Source organism: Sycon ciliatum, chromosome 9 (genome assembly GCF_964019385.1).
Source record: "Sycon ciliatum chromosome 9, ocSycCili1.1, whole genome shotgun sequence".
Classification (NCBI taxonomy): Eukaryota; Metazoa; Porifera; class Calcarea; order Leucosolenida; family Sycettidae; genus Sycon; species Sycon ciliatum.
Window position 1 is genome coordinate 6,827,260 of NC_088651.1, and position 12,065 is coordinate 6,839,324.

Genomic DNA, 12,065 nt, shown 5'->3' on the forward strand with positions numbered 1-12,065 from the left:
TTCAAATTAATTAGTGATTGACGAACGACATGGTGTCCGTAGCAACCTGACTACCGTCTCACCATGGTTCATTGCCAAGACAGAGCGAGGGTCGGTACTAAAACGGTGCAGCAAAAATGAAAAACAAAAGAAAAATAGCCAGCATAAAAAGCCTGTTAAAAAAAGCACAGTAAACAAGGGTAGTAAAATAAAATCCAGATAGGCAGCAGACATTATAATGTGGTGGAGTGTGGTGGAGAGGGATGGTGGAGAGGGATTACACAGAAAATACTCTGCTACAGACAATGTGGTGTCATCTCTTCATCATCACCATCCACAGGTGATCATACACATACTACGGATGCAGCTCACAGCAAGTACATAGCACTGGCACACGCACTGACAACAGTGAATACTAATTCTAACAAATACCGCGGCGGAGGCGGCATTGGACTGCTGGACATGGTGTCAGTCTGGCAGTGCTTGGGCTGCCCACCCCACACTCTCACCAGGGTGATTGTTGTTGCAACCACATGATGTAGGTGACCTGTACGCCGCAGTACTTGTAGTGGCTGAGCATGGTGACATCACTCAGCATGATGACATCACTCAGCATGGTGACATCACTCAGCATGATGACATCACTCAGCTAGCCAGTCCAGTAGTGTAGACCAGCAGCAGCCTGGCAGGGTGCGGGTGTGCAGAGTGGACACATGGTAACCATGGTGATAAAGCAGCAGCAGCACACCGTCAGTACCGCCACCACCGCCGTCGCTGCACTGGAACGCGGTTGTCATGGCAATCCAGCGTGTTGAATAGCTGCCGCGCTGGCTAGGGGCACTGTGGTGGTGGCTCTTCCTGCAGGCTGTGTGTGTGGCACATCAGGATAGCCGGTTCCACACCACTGTACACGTTCGCATCATAGTCAGTTATCACACCTGCCGCGGCTGAGCCTGCACTGCTACCGGGTTGAGCCAGCACACCACACCTCCAGCATGCATGCTATTGCAGCATCAGGTTGCACATCACATCCGTAGTTGGCACGGCCTACTGGGTTGAGTCAGCACAGCACACCTGTACTGCCTCTGGGTTGAGTCAGCACAGCACATCATACGTGAAGTTGCTTCTGGGTTGAGTCCGCATATCATACCTGCAGCCTGTACTGTACTGGGTTGAGTCAACACATCACACCTGTACTCCTGTGTACTGCTACTGGGTTGAGTCAGCACAGCACAGTTGCAGCCCGTACTGGGCTGAGTGGTGTGGAGAGGGGGGGGGGGGACTTGCAGGGTTACCAAAGCACACTAAGTGATGCTTGGTGAGAAGGCTGCCATAGTCACATAGCCTCACGGTACAAACTGCAACACAGGCGGAGTACTTATTTGTCAGTGCAACACGAAGCGTGGGCTCATTCAATGCGCAATGAGCAATCAGAGAAGCACTTTGCTGAGCAGATAGTGACTTGACAGGGACGTCGACGATGACTGTCGAGTATGACCACTGCTATGGAGACTGCAAAGTGCTACACTAGACGCAGTGATGTCATCCAAACAACAGACAGGCACACACACAAACACACAAACACACACACACACACACACACACACACCACTCTGTCCCGGAAACAGCCAGCTACAGAGGTAAGGTACAAAGACATCCATGACCACACACACACACACCGACAGACTCCACTGAGTAGCACAACTGCAGACGAAACGTTCAGCGCATCCAGTCGACACTCCGTCCAGCCGTTATTCCATCCACAACATATCCAAGCGAGACGCCGTCCAGCGGTTGTTAGCATTAACACGTGTTCTACCCACAGCAGTAGCAGATGTGTCCAGCGGCGGTTGTTAGCATTAACACGTGCTCTACCCACAGCAGTAGCAAGTGTTCTACCCACAGCAGTAGCAAGTGTTCTACCCACAGCAGTAGCAAGTGTTCTACCCACAGCAGTAGTAAGTGTTCTACCCACAGCAGTAGCAAGTGTTCTACCCACAGCAGTAGCTAGTGTTCTACCCACAGCAGTAGCACATGTGATACTTGCTACAGTTCTCCTCCGAACGTAGAAGACTCCACGGCGGCGTTACTATGGCAACAGCTGCCAGTCGATGTTGGATTGTGACGAAACACGATTGCAATACGCGAGAGTGGGGGAAGTAGTCCTCGACCAGTTGCTAGTGCGTATTGTACAGACAACGATACATCGGCATAGCACCAACAACACTGACGGCTGCAACGTACTGCGATCTTCTGGTGATATCACGGACCAGGTAGACTCCGATGAAGAAGACATCACACAGCAGAGCTTGGTGAATTCGTGGATCTGTTACCGTTTGAGTCATTGATACTGGCCATCTTTACCGCATGCCTAGCAAGCACTGGCCATCATCGTACGCTGTTGTCACATCAGAAGTTGCCGATCGGGCACAATCGCTTCTGCTCGCCTTGAATATCCTGCATGCACAGACAGAACGAGGGAAGAACACACAAGCATGTATACTTATACACACACAAATGTACAATACATGTGTACACACAGACACACATATACACGCGCACGCACACACGCACGTGCGTGCACCCACAAAACACACGACAACATACACACACACACACACACTCACACACATTTGATGTATGTCCGCATACAGAAAAATACAGAAAATGTAATATATATTGCAATGCAGCCCTACGCCGGTTATCCGAACGCTTTGGAGGTAAGCTCTGATAATCCATGTCACCATAACATCCACATACTCATGCCCAGACATAGTCTGTACGAGTAGTTCTTACTATTTCAATACGACCGTACTCTTATCGCAAACATGTGCAGCAAGTACACCTACATACTCTTGTTTTTTAAAGTGCACAAAGCCGTGCAGTAAGGGCCGGGGGGCCGGGTTACACTGCGGCTCCGCGGCACTTGGCTGCATGCAGCGGAGCAGCGCGCTTCCACTGGCACTCGAGTACTCGCCATTCGCGGTACCACAGTCGTGCTTCACGTTTTTTTTATGACGTTCTACCTGCCTGTGCGCGCGTGCGCAAGTGCGAAATCAAAAAATCCTCGTCTTCTGGCCTACACAACGAAATAAAATTTGAATTTTAAAATTCTCGCGTACAAAACAATGAAAAGTAAGGGAATCCGGAAACAGGTCGAGCCGCAACTGCGGCTCGCAGTTTTTGATCAAGATTTATAGCAAAAGTTTGCGGTGAGCCGCGCCTCGCTGCTCCAGCTCGAGCCGCGGTCACTATGGTAATGATGACATTTCAAGCTGGGGATGACAAGCCGCGGAGCAGCGGAGCCGCAGTGGAACCCGGCCCTAACCCAGACACTAAAATCGTAAAACGGCAGATGAAAATCTACAAGGATACACGCCAACAGGACGAAAATTGTACGGTGTGCTGTACAGCACACCTATTTGAGTATTTGTGCGTTTGGATACTCGAGGAGTTTGAATAACAACTGTGGGACACTGCATAGCATGGTTTCACACATTCTCGTCATGTGACTACATTACGTGTAGGAACCAGTAAGTGCACATGGCATGTGGACAGTGGAATCAACATGGCTGACATCATGTGACCCGTTGATGCAACTGGTTGAGTGGAGTTGGAATCAACACACCCGTATGGTGATGGGAAAGATTTGCAACATGCAAAACAGGCACCAAGTGCAAACAAGCTAGCTACTAGTACTAGGTGTGAAGAGAAAAAAAAGAAAAAAAGAAAAAAGAAAAAAGTGTGCTGTGACCAGGATTCGAACCTGGGTTACTACGGCCACAACGTAGGGTCCTAACCACTAGACGATCACAGCTTGCTACAGGAGCACACGATCCTGACCACACTAAAATGCCTACTTATCCCATAAGCAGAGTGTTAACCGAACTCATCCGTTTTCCACAAAAATATCCGGACAGACGAGGGAACCGGATAATCGAATACACACACTGTACGTATGCTGTAAATCGGTAACCAACGATTTTCTTCCGGATGGCAAGGGATAAGCCAGATCTGATGTAATGTCTCAATTTTGCGGCAAGTACCTGTTACAGATACACTGGACACATCATGGCAACCCCTGCACATGTTGTCGTCTGGTCAACAAAATACATGTAGGTATTCTCTGTATTCGCTCCTGCTCTTCTACAAGTAGTAGTTGAGCACTCTCATGTGGGGTAGTGCCTTTGCTGTTTGTGTTACGCAGAGCTCACTGACTTGTCAGTTTGAGCACTCCAGCAAGGTATATGTACGTTCTGGCCTGGTTTAACCCTTTATGTACGGAAAAATGTACACAGACTGAATTTGATCTCGACTCACCTCAAATTCCATAATTCTGCGGGTCATAACTTTAGTCTCCTTTTGACGATTTTTTCAATCTTGGGCTTCCTGGAAAGCTCGTCGCAAGAGGAACACATTGAGCCCACACTTGCCATTACGAAGGTCAAAACACCAGTGCTACAGCCCAGCGTCTTAGCTGCAACGCCAATATTCCGACACAAGTCGTCTTGTATCAGCCATTTCGCTCTCCTTGCTCGTAACAACTAACTGTTACTTCAAAACAATTTCACAAACTGCCACGAGTCCGTTTACCATTTTGAACGCGTTTCAACGTCACTGCATGCCCAGAACGAGGGGGAATCCCTCATTCAAATCTGCGCAAGCGGCTATTGAGCGACATTTGCTGCGATTCGACTTTCGAGCTCCGTAACTCTGGAACCGCGCATCAGAGCGCTTCAGCGATTGTTTCAATGGACAGCTGGGAGTTTTCTCTTCGACCTACATATTTTAGTGTTTGGAAATAACCTAGGAATGACTGAGTTACGATCGATTGAAATTTTGAAAAGTTTCGATCCCAGGGGATCGAAAGTTGTACAGGCCGTACATAAAGGGTTAAATCTGGCTTTGGAACTTATATTTTTCATTCCTATCAGGTCCGGCCTGATAGCAATGCAAAAGCCTTGCTCTTGCATTGCTCTCGGCGCTGCACATTGGTCTGAGCTGCGGTGACGAGTCCACAAAGGATGAAACAGTTCTGTCCACAGATTGAGTACATGAACAAATTGAGATATTCTCTCTAGGTATTCTCCCATACTTCCTTTATCCCCCACCCCTGCAAAGTGGAAACTACTGTAAAAGCCATTATTCTAACGAGGCGCATATATAACGATTTCCCGAAATCGACTGGTTTACGTGTACCAAAGATAACGATTCTCACTTATTCTCAACGCTCAATAGGACAGTTTTCGTATCGATTTCTGTATAACGATTTCTATTTTAACGACAGATTTCTCCTCGTTAACTCGTTAGAGTTAGCACTTCGTTATTTATATATGGCTTTTACAGTTGGCTACACTCACCTCATCACTGGGGCTTCGTTTTATTGCTACAATGGCGGGTGGCGAGTTGATATGGCTTCCTTGACCGTTTCCAGAACTGTAGCAGACACATAGTGGTGTAGATACAAAGCGGTGCAGACAAGGCATTGTAATACTGTTACCTGCAAGAATTACAATGGTCTGATGAAGTCACATATCTCCCCCCCCCCCCCCCCCCCCTCAGACCTGCCCATCGCGGAAGCGATGATAGCGAACAGCTATGTTAGACATAGCAACTTATGCTGGGATTACATCATTTCACAGCTTGCAAGGCTGATGAATTGACCGCCACTAATTTCAGCCTGGTATCCACCACACAGCTGATTGAAGTAGCTTTTCTGCCCCCCCCCCCACACACACACCACTCTGACTGCCAAGAATAGGAATACCGTTAGAAGTGCTGTGCATTGTACACAAGCTATACATGATTTGCACTTTTACTAGTGCATACTGCTGCACACCAATACAAGCAAGGACTCTCACTTTCAGCAGAGCGAGAGGAGGGAGAGGATAAATCATCGCAGCTATTGATGCTTCCAATCTGATCAAGAACTATCCTTTCCCCATGCTCTACAGACTCTGGGTCACGGTTCAAGGGTGTTCTCTACAAACTTCCACATGTTATATCAAGTGTTGCAGGGTGTTGGCTGCACGTTCGTTTCCGAAAAATCAGACAGAAATGTGCCTCGCAGCCAAAACCGACCAATATGAATTTCACTTCACACACATAGAAGCTTGAAAGCGAGCTTTTCCTCAAGCTCAAGTTGCGGAGGGGAGTGAGGCGTGCACCAATATGTTGGCTAAGGTCTCCGATGCACTCCATCATTGGGAAAATATTTCCAAACACCACAACATGTTCTTCTTTCAATGGCACCATCAACACACACAACACACCCTGCATACTCAAGCACGCACACACACACGCACACACACACGCACGCACACACCACACACAAACACACACGCACACACACCACACAGGCGTGCGCATGTTACCGTCGTGGCCAAAGGAATCCAAGCCGTGAGCCGAAAGCAGTGCCACGGCTCTTGTGGCCAATGCGGCGGCAGCCCCCAGATAGGTTGTTGGACCGAGCATGATGTAATAGAAATGGAATCGAGGCGCTGCTTTTGACTCGTGGGTCAGATTTCTTTGGCCTGGACTGTAGTTCTTATGCCAATTTAGGTAACACCCACCGACAAGTTACATGCACCAGGTTCATAACATACTCAAAGTTGTTGTCATCTTGCCCAACAGCTGCTGTAGTATTGCCACCACTGCTCTCATGCATCAGCTGACGTAATGTAGGATGTACTAACACTGTACATAACAACACACACACACACACACACACACACACACACACACACGCACGCACACACACGCACACATACATACATACATACATACATACATACATACATACATACATACATACATACATACACACACACACACACACATACACACACACCACAGCAAAGGACAGGGCAACTCAATTACTAATCATACATAAAGGTAACCCATCTCAACAACAAAAAAACAGAGGGTGTTAAAAGCGCACGTACAGACGCGGAAGGGTGTCACGAGCGCAGGTGTGGACGTAGTACACGTCAGAAGGAGGGTGACGAGGTTCCGGGATCTCACCATTTTGCAGATTGCTTATCCGTAAGTTACACACACACTCTCTGGGAGGCCATGTACTGCTCATGGCACATCAGTGCGGGCATTGAAGAGTTCTCAAGTGAACAAAGAGTACATGCTGCCATGGGGAATGATATGCATTTGGGCCAGACCCCCCCCCCCCCCCCCCCACACACACATACACACACCACTGATAACCGGTGTACAGTCTGTATTGTTCTTACCCGAATTGTTGTCGGGTAGTAGGGTTCGCAAGTGTAACAGATGGCGTGTAACATCGCCAGCATCCACCGACACCAGCTGATCACTGCGCAAAGCAGCAAACACAGTAGGAAAACAAACAAACAGATCTATCAACCAGCAACGTGAGAACACACACACTGCAGGGCAGTATCGACGCTGAGTCGGTACACCAGTACATTATACACAAGGATACACGCGCACGCTTCAAAAGTTACATGATGGGTTAGCATAGAAATTCACTCTCTGTCTCTGTTTCTCTCTCTCTCCCTTTCTGTCGCTCTCTGTCTCTGTCCCCTCTTGGAAACAACGGACTTTCCCCCAAACTCCAATTGTCCACTATAAGAAGGGATGTGTGGTTGGAAAAGAGTTAGAGCACTGCCCTTTCAAACGTGAGGTTGCGTTTTCAATTGCTAGTTTGTGTGAAGATTATCACCAGCCCCAGGAGACCCGTCTGGGATTGCGTACCCGACTTTGGTTAACGAGACACAGGTGAAAATGGAGCGGAGATGAGCATAGCCCTCACCGCGTTAAACTCATTGAAAGAAGAGGGCTCTGACATCTCCTGCCCTAAGAGACACAGGTGACAATGGAGCGGAGATGAGTATAGCCCTCACCATGTTGAACTCATTGAAAGAAGAGGGCTCTGACATCTCCTGCCCTATGGCCAGAGTTGAGTACGGGCTACTGTTACCTGTTCACTACAAATAAAAAATTAAATTAAAAAATAAACTATCGTGTCCGCTCCCGAAGGGAACTCACGACGGCCGCTAACACCCGGTAAACCCGTTCACTACAAAGAATAGCATAGTGTAGGCGCCCAGCGGGTCATGACTTACTTGACTTTAGTACCCCGGAGCAGGTCGACAAGCAGCGACGTCAGAGCAAACGGATGCAGCTTTGCCCAGTGCTGCAGCACACACGGTGCAATGTGATGCGGGTCGTCAGGGCAACGCAGCAACGCTGCCGTCGTCATGGTATCGGGCCTGTACAGATACGCGGACACGGACGGAGAGAAAGTCAAGAACCAGAGAATACAAGCACAGTTGTGGTCAAAGAAATTCGACCCGGGAACCGAAAGGAACACCAACGCAATGATCATGCAGCCCCTGCGACCCTTCCATAGGTGGCCCTTGGGACATGTGCATGATGCTATTGAAATGGAAAGGCGCTGCTCTTGACTCGGGTACATGGTTGCCTGTTGCCTGATGATTGCATAGCATGAAACTCAAGAGGTGTACGTTGGTGTTGTTCTGTGTAATACCCCAAGAGTAGAGTGAAACCTGTCTAAGAGGACCGCTGCTCAAGGGACCTTTAAAACCCGGTCTCTTTTACCAGGTGGTCTCCTTATCCAGGGTCATTTGACTGGAAATATCATCCATTGGTCCTGGTTTCAGTGGTCTTTTAGGACAGGTGGTCACCTTATCCAAGTGGTCTCCTTGACAGGTTTTACTGTACATGAAACCCACGAGTGTGCAGCTTGTGACTTTTCCTGCATGGATGTCTGACACGGCGAAATCCCTGGATTACATCGTATTTGGTGCAGATCTGAGGCGGGGAGTGGCATGGTGCATACAACTGAGCTGCAGTTGTGCAGAAAGAGACCTGCTTGAATCCTGCTCGTACGCACGACATCACTAAAATGATGTAATCATGGAATTATTTCGGCGTGACAGCAACCCATCAGAGCTGCACACTCTGGGTGTCATGTACTCTTGGTAACACGCTCTGTCTCCGCACGGTATTGAGCACTCTCAGCACAGAGGGTGCATCCTCCAGTGATACACGGCGGTATACTGATATTTGACCACACAGTCATGAGCAGTGCAATCAGTATGCTGATCAAGTACTGGCCATTCCGCATACAGTAGCAGATTTACTCTTAGTAAAACCTGGCAAGGCGACCAGTCTGATGATGTGACCACCTGTCCCAGAGGATCACTACACCTAGGACCTACCAGGCAACGGGTCTTATTTCCAGTCAAATAACCCTGGATAAGGAGACCACCACCTGTACAATGAGACCACACTTGTAAGGTCCCTTGATCGGTCGCCTTACAGGAGAGAGAGAGAGAGAGAGAGAGAGAGAGAGAGAGAGAGAGAGAGAGAGAGAGAGAGAGAGAGAGAGAGAGAGAGAGAGAGAGAGAGAGAGAAAGAGAGAGAGAAAGAGAGAGAGATAGATAGATAGATAGATAGATAGAGAGAGAGAGAGAGAGAGAGAGAGAGAGAGAGAGAGAATGAGAGAGAGAGAGAGAGAGAGAGAGAGAGAGAGAGAGAGAGAGAGAGAGAGAGAGAGAGAGAGAGAGAGAAGAGAGAGAGAAAGAGAGAGAGATAGATAGATAGATAGATAGAGAGAGAGAGAGAGAGAGAGAGAGAGAGAGAGAGAGAGAATGAGAGAGAGAATGAGAGAGAGAGAGAGAGAGAGAGAGAGAGAGAGAGAGAGAGAGAGAGAGACAGGAAAAGAATAATTTCCTCAAGACCGGAAGAAAAAAACATGGCTGCATCAAATGCTGACATACGTTTTCTGGCGCAGAATCACCAGTAGTCCAGTGACAGGCTCCGCATTCGCTACAACAACAATATCATACACACAAACACAGTGACAGATACATGAGCACACATGCATGCATCCACAGATACATGAGCACAGCATACATGCGCAGCACACACATAAGACGGGAATCCCAACACACAAACGAGAAACAGAATTTCAAGAAAGCACTCGGTGAGAAGCTATGATACTGGAAAGTTTGGGTGAGTAATTGAAAAAAATATGGAAGACAGGAATTTGGAGGAAGGAGAGGGAGGGGGGAGAGTAGGGGAGAGGAAATGGGAAAAGCGGAATTGGACCCACTTGCTGAACCAACCGAAGCTAACAAACACACACACCTTGACCTTTGACGCCCATCACCAGAGGCGATGATAGCAATGCTACGGCAGAAGCCATAGCAACTTGTGCTGGGATTACACCATTCAACAGCTTGCAAGGCTGAAGAATTGACCGTCACTATTCAGCCTGGTCTACACCATACAGCTATTTGGAGTGACATTTTCTGGCCAGTGAATCCCTTTTTTGGTCTTTTTCATTTTTTTTTTTTTTAACACACACACACACACACACACACACACACACACACACACACACACACACACATACACACACACACACACACACACACACACACACACACACACACACACACAGATGCACATACACACACACCTCAGACCTGCCCAGCGCGGAAGCGATGATAGCGAACAGCTATGTTAGACATAGCAACTTGTGCTGGGATTACACCATTCAACAGCTTGCAAGGCTGATGAATTGACCGCCACTATTTTTAGCCTGGTATCCACCACACAGCTGATTGAAGTGACTTTTTCTGGCCAGTGAATCCCTATTTTTCATTTTTCCATTTTTTTCTTTTTTCTTTTTTTTTCTACACACACACACCACACCACATACTCCGACATACACTGGCTGTTGGTAACCACCCAGGAGAATGAAAGAAAAGTCAGGAAGAGACCGAGAAAGAGAAGAAAGACGTGTGCGACCATAATCGTCGGGAATTGAACCCGCAACCTCTCGATTGGAAATCGACTGCACATACCACTGCACCATATGGGACACACACACACACACACACACACTACACACACACACACACACACACACACACACACACACACACACACACACACACACACAGATGCACATACACACACACACACCTTGACCTTGCCCATTGCGTAGCAATGATAGCGCATTGTTATTTCTCCAGTCCACACACACACACCCACACACACACACACACCCACACACACACACACACACGCACACGCACACGTACACGTATCCATACCTGTGACATCCAGCTCTGTAAGCAATGGCAGTAGCTCTCGTACGGAGCACCCCTCAGCAGAGAGCAGCTGCCAGACAAAGTACTGTTCAAACATCTCCCATTCCAAACTGGCCTCTACACACACAACCAACAGATGAGGAGAATGAAACATCAGTAGTCAGTATACACCATTGTCTTCACCATTGCTAGTGACTTGTACAGGTGTGATCTTCAGTGCTACACCTCAGAGGCATGTGAACAGAACCGTATTTCCCCCATTATAAGTCGCGCTTGATTTTAAGCCGCACCCCCACTTTCAGGTCTGAGCCATACTGATTCAATATACTCACATCAGTAGGAAGTCACACTCGATTGTAAGTCACATCCCCTTCTTTCCGTTGAAGTTTAGTGTAAAAACTTAAAAAGGCGCAACTTATAGCCGAGGAACTGCGGCACCTGCCCCAGTCTGACACTTCAGTTCCAATGCGACATACTTCCTCCGCGTCATCGAAATTGTCGCAGTTTGACTAGTGACTTGTCACTTGTTACTGACAACTCCATAAGCTAAGCCAGTCAAAACATATTACACAGAATGATAGTATGAAGCCTAGAGTAACGTTCCAGGACAGTTGGACTGAGAGTTTGCATGCTGAGATGAAGTCCTCGTCGTCGCTGATGTCAATGGACGCAAAAATATCGTTCCGAAATATTTCAAGGAAGGTTGAAAGTTGGTCGCGCCTCAACTCAAACGCTTTGACTTTCTCCACAGGACAAGAGCTGCTATGCTTGTCGTCTGCTAGCTCTGGATGATTTCTACTTCACCACCAACGAAGCCTAGCAAGAATACACGATCGTTGCGAGGTCGGTTGATTACCGTCGGCGGAATCACCTCGATCTTGAAATGAACTTTTTTTAGCCGTGGCATGCCCATTTATTTTAGCTGTGTGGTCACAGCTCATGCAGGTAAGTGTACTATCACGTCCA

General features: G+C 47.9%; 1 protein-coding gene and 1 non-coding gene across 2 annotated transcripts in view; both read right to left on the reverse strand.

Annotated features, from left to right (window-relative positions):
• Positions 1-12,065, reverse strand: part of LOC135824577 (integrator complex subunit 3-like) — a gene marked incomplete in the record, with an annotated part of 37,793 nt that overhangs the window by 19 nt on the left and 25,709 nt on the right. The window contains 7 exon segments of the mRNA XM_065337311.1: positions 1-2,436; positions 5,340-5,415; positions 6,585-6,675; positions 7,224-7,306; positions 8,079-8,225; positions 9,759-9,807; positions 11,103-11,216. The exon segment at positions 1-2,436 is cut by the window's left edge and continues 19 nt beyond it. Of these exon segments, the coding sequence (XP_065193383.1) occupies positions 2,389-2,436; positions 5,340-5,415; positions 6,585-6,675; positions 7,224-7,306; positions 8,079-8,225; positions 9,759-9,807; positions 11,103-11,216 (608 nt within the window).
• On the reverse strand, positions 3,725-3,796 carry Trnah-gug (transfer RNA histidin (anticodon GUG)). The gene has a single exon. It is a non-coding gene; the product is annotated as a tRNA-His (tRNA).